Below are 23,048 nucleotides of genomic sequence, written 5' to 3'. Positions count from 1 at the left end.
AAAGTTAAACAATTTTATCGAATGTGAAAGAAATCGATTCTGAGATCATGTATACTACGCCAAGGTTTTACAAAACATGAAATTACTGCAGTATCGGAAGTGAATAATTTAACGGTCTGTAAGGTTTTTGCAATGTTTTTGGACTTGAACGAATAAGTCCTTCTTCTTGGAATTCTTAATATTTGTAATGCAAAAAAATTTAATGAAACAAATTTTTTGCAAAATATCTACATTGATATTTTTAATACAAAATTTGATAACAGACTTTAATTCTAGAATAAAACAAGCTCAAGAGTGACACATTTACATATCACATATCTGTAGTTCAATAAATTTATAAAAATACATATCATACACACATGATATGTAAAAACAATTTTATTTAATACACTATCGTGTTTTATATTGAAAATGTTGCAATAAGTATAATTTTAAAGTTTCATCAGATCTCAGCATGTCAAATTAAATTTAATAACGTGCACATGAGTTTTTTCATACAAAATGCAACTTCCCGCAACGCGAAACTTTATGTTTCACAAGCGACTCTCGTTTATAACTGCACAATGATTAAAAAGAAAAAAAGAGAGAGAGAGAGAGAGAGAAAGACGAAAGTTTTTACATTCTGAAGTCTCTCTCGACTCTTGATTCACATACTCCTCTTTTACAGAATATTCGCAGAGAATGCGAGTTATAATTTTTCGACTTTCGTAAAATGCAAAGTTCGAGGCGCACGCTCTGCGGCTTGGAATAAAACGTGTCTTTGCCGCTACTTTGAAACATTAATACGCGCAGAAATACTTGACGATCTTCCCTTCTGCTTCGACCCAGCATCGCTCGTTCGCCCTCTTCTTCTTTTGCCCAGCTCGTATAACTTATTGTGCAGGCGTGCTGCATCGGGCAAATTGCGCGGATACATGAAAACGTTTTTCGCGTTTTTCAGTGACTTCCCGTTAAATATTTGTACGATGAACCCTTTTAGAAAGCCTCGCACGACGGTCCTAAATTACATCGCAAGAACAAGTGGATTCGTGGTAGATTTAGAGCTTGCATTTTTAAGCTCTCCGTGTGTCGATCTAATCTCCCGTTCTGCGCCAGTATTTCGGATGTGACCAATTCTTATGCTTTAATGTTTCTTAAGGCTTCTGACTAGTCGTTGCGACTATATTAGATCGTGACGTCATAAGCAAGAAATGACACATTAAAATTTCTTGCATGTCATCTACATAATAAATAAAAACAATTTGGATAAAATAAAGTAACAAAGTTGCTTTATAATTCTTGTAAAAATGAACTATCCCCTTATCTTCTCTCCTTGACAGTCAGTAAATAGTCATAAAAGGTGATAAAAGGCACGTGAAGTGCGTTTACTCAATGCGTAGCCTATTTTTACTTCATGTGCCTTTTACGACTATTTACTGTTGGGAAGGGATGAGGATAGTTTTCGTTCATTTTTACAAGAGATCATTTTTTGAAAAATAATCTCATCATTTTATCCAATTTTCTTTATTTATGAATGACTCCTAAGAAACTTCAATTTGTCAATCTCTTGCAAAAATTCCGAAGATACAAAGGGATTAGGTTCAAAATTATCGATGCTGCTGCGTTACTCACAAAGGAATGCAAGTTTTATACATAATAAAAAAAAAAGTTTATATCGTCTCTATGTGACAACATCTGTCCACATCGCTGGTCTGGAAAAATTAAGTTTCAATTTAATAACCGATTGAATTTGGTTTATTGAAGTCATTTTCATATAAAATAGATATTTATACATGTTGAACGAATATGAATTTATGTGGTATCTGTGTACGTATTATGTAGTATAACTTCTATTATTTTATATTGTACATTTGTAGTTCCACATTACATTTTCACCAATTCTGTTCATGAGAATGACTCTCTTTAAAATATTGATATACTAACCATGAGACATGCTATGATGAGGAACTATCCAACAATGAAGAAAAAGAGAAGATAATTTTATCCATTGACTTTACATCTCTTGAATAATCTCATTAAACTGGTAACACATGCACAACTATTTTACATTCGCAATAATGATACCTCTTTGCGGCAAAATACATCATAAAATACAACCATCTCGTATTTTAGTTTTTTGAGAAAAAATATGTATAATTTTAAATATTTATACGTTTAAACATTGAAAATGACCTAAGCGAGGTCGAAACGTCTGTTTATAATTGTCATATTTTATATTTTAGTTCTTTGTTTAACTTTTGTTTTCGTTTATGTTATAATTATTGTTTACAATTTTTTAATTCTATGTAACTTTCGATTTCGTGTTTTATATAAAATGTTTTCAAAATTATTAAATATTTTATTACTGGATATCTGGCTCGTAGTCCTTCTACATATATTATATAAAAAACGAAATTTGCAGAAACTATTCTTAAAAAATTCGAATAATGATAAAGGTTGATATAAATTATAACAAATATCTATGGGCAAATACAATATTAAGTGTTATATATATTTTAATTTTATTTAGTCTTCCTCAAACAAAATCTAAAACCAATGTTTTTATCTTAGTTGAAAAGAGGAATCGAATAGACTGAAACGTTCCACCATTCGCAACGGTACTTTACTTTAATTGGAAAAGATCCGAGTAAAGGTTGAAATGTTCCGCTGTTTACAGCACTGTTGGTAGTGTATTATTACGTAGATATCTGTGCGTTATGCTGGCTTGTTGACCTACTCATCCTTACTTACGTTTTATAAATTATGAAACGAAATAAGTAACCAGCTAAAAAGTTCCCATCTATGATTGTTTTAAACTCGACAAACATATATACGTAATAAATTTATACAAATTTACGTTTTTGGTTAATCATGATTTTTGTCTATCCGTTTAAATAAATAATGAATTTCTGGGTAACTTTACAAGTTTTGATCTAACTAATGAATTTATGAATATAATTGATTTGAAAGTAAGAGAGAGAGAGAGAGAGAGAGAAGAGAGAGCATACACTCAACTCTACGCAAACTTGTCTTGAAGAAACTTATTTTTGACGTGACATTATTTTGTTGTTTAAGCAGTTTAAAACGGAAAGGATACCCGTACCGTTGAATTAGTCGTACATGTTTATTCTCGTTCACCTAATTACTCAGCGATTCACTGTTACACGCATGGATCTTGATAACGGCCGACGCGACGTCTAATTACACTCTCTTTCGCGAAATGCACGTCAGTCTTCATCTTGTCTCAAGCATCGCTATTCTTAGAACTTTACGCTCTCGGCTTCATCACTACGTGTCGGAACACATACACAACAGTCGATGGTATGTGATCAAAGTTTCGCCTTGCAGGATCATTATCGTCTATTAAAAACTCGTCGAACTCATCAACGAAGTTTCATCGGGAATTTTTAATTGTCAAACTTAAGTATAAGACTTAAGCTTGTTAGAGCTCCGCGTGAAAACTATCGCGTTTATTGTACGTATACCGGATACACGTTTTTTTCGTCCCTTTTCGTCGTCGACTAAATGATAGCAGTACCACAAAAAGCGGAAAGATTAGTTCAGTGGTAGATAAGAACCCCTTTGTTAAAGAGACCTCACTCGTTCCTTTTGACATTTCCGGTTTTACATCGAGGGTTTTTACGTGTTATTACGATAACTTTAATCTGTTTGTAAGAAACGTTCCATATATATGATAATTGCGGATACGATTGTTACGTTTACAAAACGTTTATTTTAGTTCGATAAAATTAAAATCTTTCTTGTAACTTCCTCTTCTCTTTTCTTATTAAAAATTTAGATTAAAAACAAATTAAATGAATTTGTGAAATATCGATTTGCACAAGAATTTATCTAACTTTCTTGTTTGCATTTATAGGACGATCAATAATCATATCTATATATAATGAGATAATTACATTTTTCTCGCGCTCAGGGAAAAAATCTGCTAATTAGTAGATTAATGCTTTCGCTTGTAAACAGACATCAAATTTGCGACAAATATGTATGGAAATGTGTCTCAAACGAATAGCAAAGCTTTCCGGATGGAGACAATCGCCTATTGTGCATACAACCCCCATCAGAATTTCTGGATAAAAGGGGCCCAGGTGCGATAGTGTCTCGCGACCGGATGTAACGTCCCTCTGCATGCAATTACTAGCAGGTGTGAAAACAAATCGAATCCCAAAAAATGTACATTGAAAGAAAGAATACGTTAAAAAATAAAAATGTGATATTGTAATGTCGGTATTGTAAACAAGCAAGAAAATATATAAGATGAACAATCTTTATTAAATAATCTCATTAATCAAATTACGAAACGTTTCGACTCATACAGAAGGCCTCTTCAGTCATATAATAAATATTAGAAATAACATTAAAAAAATAAAATATATGGAAATCCGTCTAATATAGTCATCTTTTTAGTCAAAAGTCCTTAGTGAAAGAAAATCATCACATAAAGTGATATCTACATCATGATTCTAAGGTAACATTATAAACTTTAAATTAATAAAATAGTAAAAAGAGAATAAAATAACTCAGTGTATAGAACTTACGGAAATTTCAGATGCTCTATGTGCAAGTTTCCTTCTTCCAATTAAAATGATATAGTGAATTACAGATGTTCTATGTAAAACAGTTGTCACAAGAATAAAGGAATATATGATTTGGTTGTCGGAATGTCAAAATTTGTTTATTATTAAGATGGTAATAATCAAAACAAACAATCATATGTTTTGTCTAAAGAATATGTTCTTCTTATCAAAATTTTTACACATTATTGTACTTAATATAAAGATATTAATTTCATTGGTATTTTTTAAATAAATCTATACGATTTTTTAATATAATATGATTTTTCTAAATATTCTAGATATAAAGAAGTATTAAAGTAAGCTTATTAAAAAATCGATATTTCACATTTTATTCCAATATTTTTACGTACGAGTAAAATATCACATAAAATATCTATTTTCTGATAACTTTAACTTAATATTTATATATATATAAAATAAAAAATTGATTGATAGAAATAAAACACATAATTGCTTAAAAAAAAAAAACAAATAATTATAATATACATAATTATTTTCGAAAAAACGAGCATTACAAAAAATGTATTCTCAATTATACAGTTTTAAAATGTGCAAAATTTATTGAGGAAAAGTGATCCCCTTATTTTTTAAGTCGTATAATGTATTATTATACTTTTTTGTGTCAATCCTAGTTCATTTTATTATTTTATATATGTATAATAGTACAATATTAAGTGAAATAATTAGAAAAATAAATGTTTTATTATATTATATTTCATATTTTATTCTAATATATTTTGACATAAAATGTAAAATATCTGTGAAACTTTTAAATATTATATTGATGACCTCATATTAACATTTTTAAGTAGAATAACTAAAGGAACATATTATATAAAAAAGTCGAAACGTTTCGCTTTAAATTCTTGTTGAAATTATTATAATAAACTTTGTCAACCGTTTAATATCATATGCTTGTTTATATTACCGAAGTTTGAATATCTTAATTTATCGTTATATAAAAAAATTGTGATTTCATGTTTTAAATATTGGTAACGTTAATATTTAAAAATATATATAAAAAATGTATTGCGCCACATTTTCTTTTTAAAATTGCAAAAGTTTGAGCATTTTTTTTTCAAAATTAATTTTTTCCAAATTATTTATAACTAATAGAGAACATATTGTATATATATTTTTTATATATCTATATCTTTTCTCTCTTATCACTAACGATGAAAAATGTTCTTTATCTTTAGAATTTATCTAACTGATATTGCTTGATAGCCGATAAGTATAAAATATACAAAAAGACCATGATGCCATCACTAAAATAAACATTAACGCTGATGTGAAAAGGATTTAGAACGTGTTTGATTCGATAATATTTTATCGATCGAATCAGAAATGGAACTCTATAAAATGATTATGAGAAAGACATGTATGACATAGTTCAAGAAAACAAAACAAGATTGTGAAGCAGCTTGATTTAAATATTAATTAATTTAAGAAGCAGGATTTCAAATGTTTTACTGTTACATAAAATTTATGGGTTTGCAAGATTTAAGAGAATTTTATCCTGCGCGCATATATTAGTAAATAATTTATTACAAGAAGGGAACAAGCTGAATGCATATCTCTTTGTTTTTTGCACATTGAGATAATAAATTATTCTGTAATTCGATTAAGAAAATATTCATTTTGTTTAATTTATTTATATTAAAAACAGTATAATAAATTAAATTATTTTTTAGTATAATAACAAATTTAAACAAAACAGAATATGTTCTTTATTGAAAATTAAACGTCATAATTTTATTCATCATATTCTATTTAAAAAATATTGTTCTGATTTTCATAAAAAATATTAGTGTGATACGATTTATATATAAATGAATTATTGTAAGAATTCTTAATATCTGCACGAGTTGCATTTTCGCGGCTCTTATCTTACACTGAATATATTACCGACAGTAGACGCTTTTCTGCACGATCGACCATTGGTAGGGCTTCATCTGTACTCGGTACATATCCGGTGGGAAAAGAATAACCGCGCGAGAGTTTCAATATCGATCCCCTTGACTAACGTCTTTTTCCTGTGGATGTTCCAGCGAGCAGTCACATCGCCATCTGCCTGGGACTCTGCGAGGCTCCCTGAACCATACACACAATCATCACCACAATCATCCCCACAGACATGAACTACCACCGTCGACGTACTTCGCACCCCCACCGCCACCACCAGCGTCGAGTTACATCACGGTGCAGCGCGGCTGCGCTCTGCATTCGAGGTGAGTCACACCCGGTATATACTACGGTAGATATTCTCTGTTTGCATCGTCCTCAAAACCGGTCAGAGGGATTAATGAGTTCGCTCACTAATTTACTGCCAGTGTCAATAGACAGTTTATTTCAATTTCATGAGACGACTTCTTGATTTAGTACAGATTTTGAAATCATAGGGAAGTGCAAGACTGTAAGAGATTACCCTTTCTCTTTTGGAGATTATTTAAACTCCATTTTACGACCTTTACGTATATAAAGCTGTAAAGGAATTAGAATAATCTCTGAAAAAAAATTAAAATATTACGTATAATAAAAAATATAATATTAAAGAATATTATATGTAATTGTAAAAGCATGAGATCAATACAATTGCCAAGTATATCATTATAGGTATACAAAGACTTCGAAATTATATATGTACATATTCATATAAAATATTTTAAGATTTCATTTTGCGATTCATATATATGTATATAACAAGCAGTGTGTGCATATATGATTTTAAAATTAGCTAGATAAAGATAAGATGAAAATTTGGAAATTTATCTTAGATAAAGATGATTACATTTGAATTAATCTAGATAATATAGATAAATTTATCTGATAATTTATCTGAAAAATTTCAGATAATTTTTTTATTTTTAAGACTATTCGTTTTATTATAAATTAAGAATCAGTTATTTTTCAAAATAATTGAAAGATACTAAATTTAACAATTTTAATATTTAATAACTCGTTTGTCTGTTATACAATGCCTCTTACAATTTTCAAAAAAATAATGAAGATTCACATAAAAATTCTCTATAGTTCTTTTCTTCTATATTAATTGCATGGAAGTAAGCAATGTGAATGATTATAGTATATCCTATTAGATGCACCCACTCTCTTCCTGAGGCTGAAAATTTTTCTGCAAACATGAACTACGTAGAAGAAAATATTTTAATATTTTCACATTCTTAGCAACGTAAAATATAAACCAAAGTATCTAAACATCATTCTAGATAAAGATGATTTTTTTTCATCTTAAATGCAGAGATAAAGATAATTAATATTTTCATTATCTAGATAAAGATAAGGTAGCATCAAAATTTCATCTAGATGATCATCTAGATAATTTTATCCAGATAAGATAAAACACTGATAACAAGCAATAATTCGTTATTATTCGAACTATTAATTTGACTGCATAGTGAATAACTTATGATTTGTCATCGTAATAAAATCTATGTAAGAAAATGTATAAACCTTTTTCAATGATTATACGTGTGTCTCTATATCTCTTGACAAAGAAAACGAAACATAAGAATGACTCGTTCCTTCCTCGAAATACTTGCTATTCAAAGCGGTACGCACAGCCTGACATGGAAATACGAATCGCGCTGCTTTGCTTGTTGCGGATTCTACGATAGTACGATGAAGCTTTTATTCGGTAATGCGCCGCGGATGATCGATCACGTCGCGTGTTCCGCAACAATTCATCTCAAGTTGGAAGTTCTTGATAGCATTAGATTTTAATTACGACTTCAACCACGTCGCTCTATTATTATTTTGCTCTATTGTTGATTTTACGGCCCTCTTTGCATTGTCAAACGTCTATTCGATAGAGACGTTTACAGCGAAGTACTTTGTTACTTTATAAAAAGGAAATCGATCATTTCCGTTTTAAAAATAAATACATTACTCGTGTTCGAAAATTTATATGAGCTATACATCATCTTAATAAGATATCGTTTCCTCTACCCACAATTGGAAAAGATAGAAGATTATAATGGATCATTTTATTAACTTTTATAGGATGAGAAAGCTACTGTAGTGATGTTGAAACTGTGATATTTCGAGTTGTAACAAATTTTACTTATGTCAAAACTCTGTAAAATTTTAAATACATAGATTTCCGTTGTCTGAAGGTTAAATCGGTTATAAACGTATATCTGTATCAGCTGCGAGATATCCAGCAGGGAATTGATTTAAAGAGCAGTTATATAATACAACGAGTGCGATATCGGAGATGTTTAAATATAGGCGAGACGCGCACTTAAATCCAGACTGTACCGCCGATGATTAAAAGCGACGTAATTCCGATTGCTGTACTTGTAAGCAATCCACCCTTCAAACAAGTCGGCTTTTGAAATACATACGAAAAATCTGGCGGATCACGTTTTTCCAGTGCTGGGGGATTGTCCGTATATCGGAGAAAGAGTCTCCGATATATGCGGACAAATCAGCCGGGTTGCTCATACTGTACATCTCGTACAGTGACTTGCCGAGGGAATCCCTCCCACCTTTTGCATGCCCCGATAAAGGAAATAAAGAGGTTCTTATCGCCCTCTCCACTTCATTCTCCTTCATCAACCTTTTTCATTCGCAGCGCCGTTTAAATCATCAACCTGGATGGGAATGCATTTGCTCCTCTCCTTCTTTTTGCTACTCTTTCGAGTTCGGCGCGTTTAATTCTCTGTTTTGATAACGCTATGCGGTATCGATTCTCGATTAATGATACGAACTTCGCAGATTATATACATACAGATTCTTTGATAAGCATTGAATAAATTTTGTAGTAAATATTTCACGAGATATTTCTCCTGGTTTTCAATTTTCTTGTTTGCATTAAGCTTCATCTCGCAAGACTCGTTATCGAGAACGATGTTTTTGATGACTGAAAATACCGCAGGCGTCGTTTAATACGGCACAAAACCGCGTTTTTGATAACAACTCCGCTCTAGCTCGTATATATACCTATATACAACCAACCTAGAAATTAAATCGACGCAGTTCGCATTAACGATGAAAGTAAGAAGGATGCCGGGGGAGCTTGAAGAAAGTGGTCGAAGACCCGACTCCGACCTTCTCTCTTTTCCGAAGAAGCTCCGAGTTTTCCTCGCCGCTTGACACTAAACCTTGCACTGCGCGTTGGAATTTTTACTAGACGGACGTCTCGTAAACTCGGATACTCGAGCGGCTTGTTTTTCCTTAACTGTCAGATTTTATAATAGCTCATCTGACCGATGTCGCCTGTAACGTTCGTGAAATAGCATGCGTTGGAATAACTACCCCTATTAACGTATCGTTTGTATTTAAATAAACTATAAAGAAAACTAACATAAATAACTAAGGAAATAGAAATTTTAATTAAGTTAAATCAAGTACGGTACTAAAGATATATTCTATTTTTTAACTATTAAAGTATAGTAAAAATGTTTTTCGAAAATACATATCACAATTCAAAGTCCAATAATACCGCAAAATTAATTTTTACGATATTCTTTATCAATGTGCTTTATATTAGAACATTGCGTTATGAGTGTACATTGAAATTGTAAGCACTATATAATTAGATAATGATTTATGCAATAATAACTTAAAGAATTAGCTTAAGCCGTAATCACCCTAGCGATTGCACGATCGTGGTTGACGATTGAGAATTACTTTTCCACCAGTTACAGCAATCGATGACTGCTTTGCTCTGATTGGTTGAAAAGTAAACCTCAATCGTCAATCATAATCGCGCAATCGCTAGTGTGATTACTGCTTTACATCTATTATTTATTTTGGTAACTATATGTTAAAATGGACCAAATATAGATAGACACACAAATTGAGGGACACACAATAGGGTCATTGCTCCTTGAAAGAACACACTAATAGGAACAAAACATTTTCTTTATTTTTATATATAAAAACATAAAATATTAATTTTTTAAATAAAAAGTATCACCAGAAAGAGAAATAGTGGAGAAACCGATATGGATTTCGAACAGACAAAATTAAAACTATAATATATAGATAATAATAAATACAGTAATGAACAGGTTGACTCAAAGGTATATTAATAGGTATAGTTACCCTACTGTTGCAGAAGCACAAACGAGTCGAAGGATAATATCGCTTTTCGGTAGAGTAAACTCGGTGCCAGCGAGTAATAATCGTAACAACCGTTGTGTTTTCAAAGTAATTGGACAAATGAATTGTGATAAACGGCAACCCGAGAGTTACCGTTCGGCTACGTTTCTAACACGGTTCTGCGGTATCGCGACTTCACGCGACAAATCTGGTTGGAATTCTGTCCGACAGGCGAAAATAAAAGAACCCGAGTCTATGATTAATGTTCCGTCACAACTTACGAGCAATATTCCGTCAGGAATTTTATGATTTTTGCGTTAGCCGCGAACAAAGGGGTTACGAAATTAATTTTTGCAACCAGGTCGCCCTCTCCGCGTCTCAATAGCCCTGCACCTTTCGCTCGCAGCGAGCAGTTTCGGCTTTAATTTCCACGCGGGTCGATTCGTCGTAATTTCTGCGCGGTATCTATTCGCAAAACGTATATCTCGCAATGCTCGGTAAAACGGAACCCCGCTGTCGCGCGGGCGTTGTTACGTGCCGCAAGTTTATCTGCCGGCAGCGTCTCCACCATAATGGCGCCGAGAGTCTCGTCGCGCCATTACTTTTCATCCCTTATCCTTTCCTCCTTTTTTCATCCCTTCCCATCGACACGGCGAAGTGCATCTGCTATCCCACGCTCCCGAAGCTTACGCGTTTCCCTCTCGTTTCTTCCGCGATAATAGAAGTAAATTCAATTGTACGTATGTGTAATGGGGGCTTCTTGTTTGTCGTATTTGTTACTTGAATTTCGCCTCTTGCTTTGTATTTGGGTACCATCATGGTGTAATATCGTCGAAAATTAGTTGTGTCCTTTTTATAACACGGTTTATTTTTTGATTGCTTCAGATTAACTTGAGTAACTTTTACTGTAATTTATTATTATTGTAACCAAATCCATCTTATAATTATGGTATCTTCTGCTTAACTATTAATGGATGCGGTTTATAATGCAATCAAATTATTATGATTTAATAATAAAAAAATCTCCAAAAGCGTATCGTGTTATCGTATTTATGGATTCTGACCGTAAAATATCAATCAAAAATATTTCAAAATCAATAAAATTATTCTTAATACTTTTCACTTGTTGAAGTTTATATACGTAATGTATCATACATAATACAATCGTTCATCTACACCACTTTATAAATAGCAGCATGAATATTCATGCTTTTGTTTCTAAATTGGTATGAATGAATAATTGTGACATCTACGTGACACATCAAGCTTTGTCGATTGCTAAATATAAAATAATTTTGAAAATTTTATTATCAAAAAGTTATTTCTAATTTTAACTTCTATTATCCAGAACTTTGAAATTTCTTGAATTTACATACTTTTAGAGCTTGCGGAATAATACGTCTTACGACGAAAAGGTGCAGTTATGTCATGGAGTGTCAGAAACATACGCGTGAATCCTCCTTTCTCTTCTCTCTCTCTCTTCCTTTCTCCCTATGACGTCGACGTATCTCCTTTCGTCTTCCTTCACGAGCGAGTGATAACATGTGATTAACGTCCTCGTTATCCGTCATGCTCGGACGCCAATTCTTTGCTCTTGCTCCTCTTCATCCCTGACTTTTCGATTCTATCGTCCGCAATATTACATATATAGGTTCGACCTGGACGAGTTTCGTTCACTCTTGTGGAAATTTCGCTTCCGTTCCCACATTTCTTCGTTCCCCATTTCTCTCCTTCCACCTTTCTATGGCACCGTTTCCCCGCCGTCCATACGCCGTTAAACGACAGGGCACGAGGGGACGATGACGACGACGAAAGAAAAATGCGCCCTTCACGACGAAATTATCGCGAACTCCCGACACTTCGTCACCTCCCACCCTTTGCGATTAAATATCTTCGGCTTGTCAGTTGCAGCGTGAAATTTTACGCCGTGTCTTTCCACCGCGCCGACTCTACTCTTTCGGTCTTTTCTTCGATATGGAGATCGAGTCATGTGCGAAATTAAATACGTTGGAGAGACCAGAAACTCTGACTCGAAAAAGCGAATTTATCGATCTTTGACGAAACAATAAAACGAGACACGACGTTAATCGGTATGTGCTGCAGAGTAATAATTAGTCGCGCTTACTTTTAAATATGATTAAGAATTTAAATAAGTTACTATTCCTACACGGAAAGACGGTTTTGTTAAAGCACCCAAAAGTTTAGTTTGATATGGATCTGAAAATAATTTTGTTAAACTTAAATAAAATAATTAATATGATTATGTGTGGATACGCTCAAGCTATTTCGCTATTAATATTCGAGCTAATGAAGGTTAAAACTTTTGTAGTATTATTACATCATACTTGAATTGTTTACATAATTATTTCGACGATCTAACAAAATTATTTTCTAATCTCTAAATCTGAATAAGCGGATAATCACTGATATCAGTGTCAAGTATGCCACTGGTAATTAGTGAAATGTTGAGATTCTTAACCTAGCTTTGTTATTATATGTGATCTAACTAATCTTGTTTTAGTGCATAACGAATATGGTATTTGAAGATTGAAATTAACGCGCAAATACCAGTATTTTAGTCATATAATATTCAAATTTTCTTTCTTTTTTAATTGGACTTCACTGATTATCCAATGCCAAGAGTCAGATTTAGAGAGTACACATATACATAGTTATTTTTTTATACCTTAGTTAATTCGTTCTTTCTGTATACAAGTGTAAAGCTATTTTTATTTTGTTACTTGTCACATTCTCGTAAATATATTTCAATATACGTGTATATTTATTTATATTTATCTCATTCGAAGCTTTATAATCTCATAAGCGATTACAATCTTTCTAATGGACTGAAGAATTATTACGATGTATGATGAATAAAAAAATTCAGTTTTCCTTATTGAAAGATTTGCGAAAAGAAGTTAATGCAGCGACAAGTAAAGTAAACGTAACTATCAATTATAAACGATGAATGAAATTATTCATCTGCCATTAACTTCTTTTATTCGTAAGTCTTTCAACAAGGTAGACTTTATCTTCAATTTATCAAAGATCGTAACAATTCTTCAGTCCATTAGAAACGTCGGGTCATAATTACGCGCGAATATTACGTGCTGTACGAATGCAGTTAATAACGAGAATCGTAAACGCGAAGTCCAAGTGAGACAGATAGAATCTACGGAAACTGCATCTGAACGAGAAAGCGAAGAATCGGTGAGAGGAAATGCCAAGCGGACGGAAACGTAATAGAAGGGGAGAGGAGGAAAGGGGTTGCACTCACACACGTACACACAAAGGGTTTTCATTCGATTGGATCTTATCGGTCAGTCGTGGCATCGCTCGCCCGGGGCGCTGTTCCAATCGCTATACGTTCTGCGCCGATCGCTTCGTGCCAGTCCCGAACGATGCCATGCGTCACTGGGACCGGGACGATGCCCAAGGGCCGTCTCGTCCTTTATTTCACTGCCCACATGGAAATGTCCGTTGTCCGGTGAAATATCCCCGCATCTTTCTATCGCGTGTCCATGAGTGTAAAAGCTTCCAGATGCCGTCTGTCCATAAAATTTTTCAACGCTCCTGCGGAAACGCGAAAACACGTCGCGCAGCAGCGACGTAAATTTCTCAGTACGCTTTTACGACAGAGAGCACGGCAGTCTATGAATGCTCATGATTTTCTAAATCGACTGTAATTCTCATGAATTGTCTACAAGATGATGACACTAGGATAGGAATAATTAGGACACATTCTTTTCATACAGCAGGTTTATTTGAAGTTTCAGTTATTATTAATTAGTTCGGTCCGTTTTCCAAAAGATGATCGCCTCCAAAGACGAGTCATTTTTTCAAGATGGAATTCGAAAATTGCCTGAGTGATGGGAAAAAGTAGTAGCCAGCGATGGACAATACTTTAATTAATCTGTTCATTCATTTTGTTTTGAAATAAATGCGTTTTTGAATACAAAAAACGGACCGAACTAATTTGTACACCTAACTCGATAAATAGTATATCTATGTAACTTTTTTTATTGATCTCTAAATATTACATACTAATATTATGTGTTATTTAACTTCACAGATCCCGCTTTATGTCTACTTGTCACAATATGACATTTTATTAATATAAAAAAAAATAATGAGGGTTTAATAAGTAAAGCTTTTATAGATAGCTTAATAAGTAAAAACAACTTTATATAATATTAAATAAATGAAACTTTTTATAGTTCTACAGTTCTACATAAAAATAAAAAGTGTTTGGCATCTTTTATATTGAAAAATCAAAATTGAAAAAGTAGAACTCTGTTTAAAAATGATTGTAAAGAATAAAGAATAGAACTTTACTAGATAGAACGAGAAATGTTACTGGTATCGCGATAAGTTATCAGAACGATACTTTTTTCCAAGTATCATAATGTCTTTGACATTTAAAATTGATAATTATTGGAAGTTTGTTTTTTAAATTATAATATATTGATACTGGAGCAATTACTATCAGAAACTGTAGCTAAAAGTGAAAATACTATTTTTGTTCTTTAGAGAGGAAGTGCCGTGCTAGATTCGCGAAGTTAGTACGCTATATTTTCTATTTTAATTTTTCAGTATAAAATTGCGAAACTTTTTTCTATTTTTTAGGAAACTGCAAAAGAAAAACTATGGACAGTTATTGAAACTGTTGACATTTTTTTATATTAATAAAGATCGTGCTAACTTCACAGGTTCGAATATTATATAGAATATACACCTATATATTATATAACACTGGAGCTTCGATAACTAAAAATGCCTTAAAAATATAAAAATTTAGATTTAACTCTGAAAGTTAGAATTTTTTGTAATAAATGTGGGCAATTACGAATGAATCTGTACAAATTAACACGTATTAATTATTAACATACGCGAGTAATTTCGACAGTACAAGGCCATGTTTCAACGTAACACTGAGTGAATTGCTAATTGTAGTGAGATATTTATAAATCACAAAAATTAATATTAAGCTGATAATTTGCACAACTAGGGCCACGTTTGTGTATGGATATACACTATTAGTACTAAAAATCTGCAAAACATACATGTAACATAAACTACAGATTTTCAATAGATACTGGTAGTATATGTATATCCAAACACAGCCTACATACCTACGTTCTTCTATTTATTTATTTACGATATCATTCTATTTATTTATTTCATTTATTTCTTTATTTATGATGCTTAACGACTGAAAAATGGCTGAAGCTCCGGTATGGATTCTAAACGATCGTCGCACATGCAACGAAATTCAGCGAAAAGGATAAATGGCTCACATTCCGCTATGCTAGTTAGGCGCTGGAATTTGTAATACCGTAATGTTTCCGCGGGACGAAGTCGAAGATACTGACAAGTAAATCTCAGGGAACGTAAGGTGCCAATTTTTCTCAAATTTATTACAGTTGTTTCTTATGTCAAAGTATAAAGATGTGCGCTTTTCGCCCTGAAGTGAATGGCAAGATTTACGAAACGGTGGGATTAGCAATGGATCACAGCACGGCGCGCGCGCGCGCGCGCAAACCCTCTTCAGCACCTCTGAAGAAAATACCCGTGAAAGCTTCAAAAGTATGAGTATTACAAAGTATCAAGACGTCTATCATTAATTCTAGCTTTAATTGGATCTTCAATTAAACAAAAATTTTTATTTTTTACAAATAGGTAGACCGGGGAGTAAAGGTCCTCGGGGAAAAAGGTCCACCCCTTGTATCTCGGTAATAACGCATTTACCAGAAAATTCTACCACACAGTTTGTCAACTAAAAGTGAGAATCTTATGTCACACAGTTCGTTGCTACCTGATAACAGGATGCAATGTGCCCATGTGTTTGAGAGCCAAAAGTAACCTATTAGCGTTGCAGTTATTTTGGTCTGAAGGGATCATTTTTGCACCTACAGATAGATTAAATAAGTGTATTTATTAATCTTATTCTATTGTTTTAACAGTGTGATTATTAAAATGGTTATCGCTATTATAGTTTTTTAATACCAATGCCGCAAATTTTACTTGTCTTGTTGGGGTAAAAAGTGTCATGGTTGTTGGGGTAAAAGTGCCATGGTTGTTCTGTGTTCGTTAATGTCGATTCTATAACAAGTCGATAATCCTAAGTCTTATCAGTGAAGTTGATCAATAGCTAACAGTACGAAACGTTACCGATTACTTCCGATTATCGACTCATTGTAGAATCAACATTAGTGGTGTTCGTTACGTAGAGAGACAGAGGTAATTATACAGAATGCGATTCTCATCTCCGGTTTAGATGAAATTAGGCTTATTCGATGTGTTTTTGTACGAAAGAATTTGTAAGAAAAAACGTTGGATCGGTCCTGCGAACCAAGATATTACGCGTTAAAGTTAACCTATTAAGGTTAGAAAATGAAGTCAAAGCGATGAAGTGTAGCGACACAAACGCGTCGAATGAGCTTAATATAGGGTGCTTTCCATTTGATGACACAAGTCGACACAAGTCAACACAAGTGTCGTTCTATCTTTGTCAATCTCTAAATGTCAAGAAAGATAGAACGATATTTGTGTCGACTTGTGTCATCAAATAGATAGGATTATCTTTGTCAATCTCTAAATGTCAAGAAAGATAGAACGATACTTGTGTCGACTTGTGTCATCAAATAGATAGGACCCATAATCGAAATCAGAGGCAAAGCGCAGCATTCTGAATAATTACCGAGAGACTTTCAGTTGTATTTTTATTAAAAATAATCTTATATTTTACTATTTGTACCTACATAACAAATGTAGAAGTATTGGTACTTTTTACCCCATTATGTGGATCTTCTTGCTCCGCGTATGGGGTAAGAAGTGCCAAGTGACTTCCTTTGCAAAATTTACGATATCTTTGTAATGAAGGGTATCTTGCATGTATTTTGTAGCCAAAGGTCTCTAGTTTCGAAAAATATCAACGCGATCTGTGTGAGTTAAATATTCTTTATTTTATAGTAAAAAATCTCAAAAATGGCCCTTTATTCTCCGGTCTACCCTACTCGATTTTACACATGTTTAAGGGGATCTAAAGTCGTCTGTATTACCGACTAAAGACTAAACCATATAATTTTTTTATCGTAAATATACTTTTTTGTCATTCACAGATTCGAAAATTCTTTTACAGGATTAAAGTATACCCGTTATTCCGTGCTTGTGAAGTAGAATCTATGCTGAAAAAAGAATAAAAAATTTAATAATTAAGTTCTTCTTACCATTTTTTAGTCTAATATAGCGCTCCAGAGCTGTCACGTCGTTGCACGTCGTAACAACATTTGTTTCATATAAAAGCTGCGCAATCTGTACTTAAAAAATAGTAATCCGCAGTTGCATAATTTGCATGAACGCAAACAGCGTCGAGCGCTTAGAATTAGACTTAGACATTTTATTGCGACAAATTTACGATACGAAAATTGACAGGTAAAATAACATCTGGCGATTTCGTTAGAGTTCGAGCTTTGCTTTAGGATCCTCTTAAAGCAGTATTTCTTAAGAATTAATCTACGACCGAATTTTTAAAGGTCGACATGCATACAGAAATAATAGTTAATGATAAGATTCAATTTATGTTAAAATTAATGACAAACAATTGTAAAAATTTGAAAAAATCGACGTGTAATGTTCCCTGAGGTTATTTCAGAAAAGGAGGAGAACGGTATAGTGAATGGCCGGCACATTGTTTCGAAGTCTTAAGTCCAAGCTGTACATCGTGTTCCTGGGGTGTGTTATTTCCTCCGTGAGATGAAGCATCCTATCGGATTTCAGTATCAGAAAGTCCCATTGTGCTCGGATATTCGGCTATTAACTCTGTGCGAGTGAGAAGACCGTGCTAGGGTATCCGATCTATATGTGACAACACACCATGGGTGGTATATTCGCGGATGATAGACGGTTATACAAAAGCTTAGTCGAACGGTGAGCTCGACGGTAAACAAATTTTATCTTCCGGCTAGTAGATTAGGGGTGGAATTCTTCGCGTGTCGCTCGACCTGTCGTTATTCACGGTGACGAGTAATCCCTCGGAAACGCGTTTCGGCTCCGTATTAGGATAATATCTATGAGGAATATTCGAGAGCAACTCGGCGGTGGGGGTAAGTCCTCAGTCAAGTCAATCTCGGCCGATCGCCCCGCGGAGACCAGAACAAACGTTGTCCGAACTGCTCTAACTGGGCTTTCGATTATTAATCCACGGACGCGCACGGTACAGCGGATAATTACGCGCACCGTTGCGACGTGCCTGTCCTAAAGGCAGAGATTGAAGGCTGGTTAATTAACTGCGTTTACATTCGTCGCGTCCCCGCGCCGGATCGGCGCGCATCGCATGCTAATTAATTCCATTTTCATGCACAACTTTTTAATCCACTTAACGTAATACCGTGTCGACGCGTCGCGTTTGTCTGTCCCATCTTTCTTATTACCGCTTTCGGGCGCAGGGCGTATTTGCTTTAAGCTCATTGCTCGCGATTAAAAGTACGATTATCTCCCGCATATTTCCGCGGAACTTGTATACTCCCGGGATAAAAAGGATAACCGGGCGATAATTACCTTCGTCCTGATTCACCCCCGGAATAAGAAGTTCGATTTTTGGGGTATCTGTTGTTGAACTAAACAAGAAAAGTTTCCACCTTTATTCCACGCGGAAGAATGGCTAACATTAATTTGGACATCATTAAAGTAGATATTCTTATTCGATAATTCTTAAGTAAGACTGAGGATCTCTCGGTCTCTCTGCCATATATACCGAAAGTTCAGAAGATTTCTCAAGATTCTGCGGTAGGGTACCATTTGGATTTCCCGTATTTGATACGAATGTATGTATCTTGTAGTACACGGCGTATGCTGCTTCCCGTTCGTCTCAATTTAGGGTCGGAGGAAGGCACGTCCTGGCATCGTGTTTCAGGTGCCAAAGTTCTTCGAGATAACCCAACCTGGTGCCGCACGGATCTCGTTATATAGATGCAAATGCATTATGCGTATGGCCCTCGCATATCCATTCGGAAACGTGCACCTCTTGTCCGCCACGGTTGCGGTCCGTATTCGTGCACGTGCAATTCACACATACATGTGTTATATACAATATATATATATATGTTGTGTGTATATAGCAAAACAGACGTGAGATGTTTAGATTTAAAACTGTGTTAAGATCTGCTATGAAAATTAGGTTATTACATTGAAAAATTTACTAAATTTTAATAAATATTTGTTTAAATAGTAATAAAATATTTGCTTAAATCAAATTAATGGTTTTTGTATTGAATAAATGTATGTTTACATTTACTAAATATTTAATTAGTACTATATACAAACGTATAATTTATTAACATTTAATGAACTTTTTTAGTGTACCTAAAAATGGCACCTAAAAAAATCTCTTCTATCTAAATCTATTTAATTATTTAAGCTCCTATAGCACAATACATTTTTTCCTTTTTGTAAATTACCGTAATAGGCTTCACACTTGAGATATGTACACACTTTTCTAAATCTCAGAATTATGAACACGTTTATCGTTTCGCATTGAAATTATCATATTATAAATTCACCATTTATCACATGATATTATAAATAACATCGTGTATCAAGCTACCATTATTCTTTCTTTTATCTGCAATATTTATCTTTCACGAGATCTCGCACCCGGTGGTGCCACAAGCCGAGGACCTGGAACATGCACATGCACACACATACACATTGTGTCTCACTGCAGCTTTTACATGACCGCGCGCGTGCGGTCATGCATCTTACTAACGGTGTGTCTCCACGATGCATCGCTTTGTGTGGTTAGCTTAAGCCGGTCTAGCGTCGTGCTCGGAAAGTAGCAAAACTATATCCGCCCTCGCGAGCGGACGAGGCAATATAGAATTCAGTTTTAATGACGTAATGGACGTTGTGCATATTTAAGCAACGATTTTGCACATGATTTTAGTATGCACGGTCATATCAGCGCTATATTAACCTTATAACTATGACCCATTATCGGTGTTCCTCGCACGTTCAATTTAACAACTCAGGGAGAATGAGGAAGGATACTCGGTAGTTCGATACTCTGATATCAACGAGAAAATTGCCTTATTATCACAGCGAAAGTGGACTAGTCATCATCGCAGTCGACTTTAACGGAAACGAAAGAAAAGTTTCCGAAGAATTCGCTCATTATTTCGTCTACGGAGAAAACGGCTTTTCAAGTTCGAGAAACCTTAATACTTTCCAACTTCACATCTGGATCGATCGCATATAATTGTCCCAAGGAAATCTTTATCAATATCTTTGAATCCATCCGAACGCTAATCTTCACTATATTTTTCGAACATTTACGACACGTCGTGAATGACGATACTCAAATTTTATCTCATTTCTCATAATTATCTCATAATTATCTCGGATCATAAAGTAATAACGAAGAAGGGGAAGCTATTCGATTTAACACGAAATGACCCAAAGGGAGATGTCACCGTCGTGATCCCCGGTTTCGCGATAACTACCCGGAGCGTGTCGTGAATATCAAATATTTTTCAAGCAGGAAAGTTTGTGAAATTTGGCCTGTATCTGCTGCAGTGATAACGCTGACGAAACGCGAACGAAAGATGGATCGGTTGCGCGGGAGCGTATATTTAATACGGTAATATATGCACGGAAAAAATAGTTGCTAAAAAATCCAACTAGACAGAACTGAAAATAATTTTACTGGATTATCAAAACAATTATGTGTTCTGGTTGTTAAGCCGTAATCACACTAGCGATTGAGCGATTGTGATTGACGATTGAGGATTACTTTTCAACCAATTAGAGCAAAGCAGTCACCGATTGCTTTGTTCCAATTGGTTGAGAAATAATCCTCAATCGTCAATCACAATCGCACAATCGCTAGTGTGATTACGGTTTTAGAATGTTAAAACTTGTTCTAGCATTGCTCAAACTTGAGTGCCTTACATAATTATTTTGATGGTCCAATAAAAATTTATTTCAGATCTATATTTACTCAAATTTTTAGAGGCTTTATCAAAATTATTCTTTCCATGTGCACGACCACGTGTAAACACGCTTCATAATATTATGTAATTATTGTATTATGCAGAGAGCGAATTACTCTGCTCGTATATATACAGGGTGTCCCATTTTAAACGTCCACGCGATTATCTCAAAAAGAAGGCGTTTATCGAAAAAATGTTTCAGACAAAAGTTGTTTGACTCGAAGGAGGACATAAGATGGTGCCATCGATTTGACCTTGGATGGTCCTCTGAAGGTTACGTGAAGGTCACCTTTAATTTTTTAAATGGAATTATGTAATTTTTTAGATAACGTGATTCCTCTAATTATTTTGCATATAAAAGTATTAAAGAAGAGATACCAAAAAACCAATAGTTTACGAGATATTTTACACTTTATTTTGGTACATATTGACACAAAATGTTAAATATCTCGTAAACTATTGGCTTTTTGGTATCTCTACTTTAATACTTTTATGTGCAAAATAATTAGAGGAATCACGTTATCTAAAAAAAATTACATAATTCCATTTAAAAAATTAAAGGTGACCTTCACGTAACCTTCAGAGGACTATCCAAGGTCAAATCGATGGCACCATCTTATGTACCCCTTCAAGTCAAACAACTTTTGTCTGAAACATTTTTTCGATAAACGCCTTCTTTTTGAGATAATCGCGTGGAACGTTTAAAATGGGACACCCTGTATATAGCATTTTACGACTCAATGTACCCGTAGCCTGACGATACCGTACGTTATTAACAAATAAAAGACGATATCGCCCACAAAGTTTATCCGTAGCTTTATAGAAGAATACTCGCCTGGCCGGATAACGAAATATAAAATCATTCGATAAAGACTTCGCTATTACCGGAATAAAAGGTTATTCTTAAACTCACTCAAAGCTCAGCGGAGAAAAAAGTTTGCAACTTTTTCAATTTTCGACACTATTATGGACTTCGATATTTAATCTCTCCTCTATCGAATTATATAAAAATTCGCGTTCGCCTCGATTGCGTTAAGCGCGTTATATTATATACGTTAATATTAAAACGGAAACGTTTGCACGCGAACGATATCGCCGATAAGCTGCTCTCAGACAGGTAAGGAATTCAGATGACACTTTCGCATTTCGAGGATCGCGCTCGAATTTCCTTTCGAGGCACGTCGATCTCGAAGCGAGGCATCATCGGAGATACGAAATACGTGCCTTCGATTTCTTTTCACGTGACTTCTGCATTTCCCTTCGATCGAGGTCGAAGGATCGACACCCATTCTTCGGGACGATATGAACGACGACGTTATCAAACGTCGCGTGACCAGAAAGGGCCATCGTACGGAAGGAAATTCTAGTTACTATACGAGAGAAACAAGAGAGCAGATAGCGGAGAATCGTACGCTAAATA

General features: G+C 34.2%; 1 protein-coding gene across 1 annotated transcript in view; it reads left to right on the top strand.

Annotated features, from left to right (window-relative positions):
- LOC108773529 (uncharacterized) overlaps nt 1-23,048 on the top strand; it is a 173,307-nt gene that overhangs the window by 43,885 nt on the left and 106,374 nt on the right. Inside the window, exon 2 of the mRNA XM_018539366.1 lies at nt 6,626-6,805. Coding sequence (XP_018394868.1) covers nt 6,626-6,805 — 180 coding nt within the window. The remainder of the gene's footprint in view (nt 1-6,625; nt 6,806-23,048) is intronic.

The sequence above is a fragment of the Cyphomyrmex costatus genome, unplaced genomic scaffold, assembly GCF_001594065.2.
Source record: "Cyphomyrmex costatus isolate MS0001 unplaced genomic scaffold, Ccosl1.0 scaffold212, whole genome shotgun sequence".
Classification (NCBI taxonomy): Eukaryota; Metazoa; Arthropoda; class Insecta; order Hymenoptera; family Formicidae; genus Cyphomyrmex; species Cyphomyrmex costatus.
Note: the sequence above shows the minus strand (reverse complement) of the source record. Positions and strands in the feature narration are given on the sequence as shown.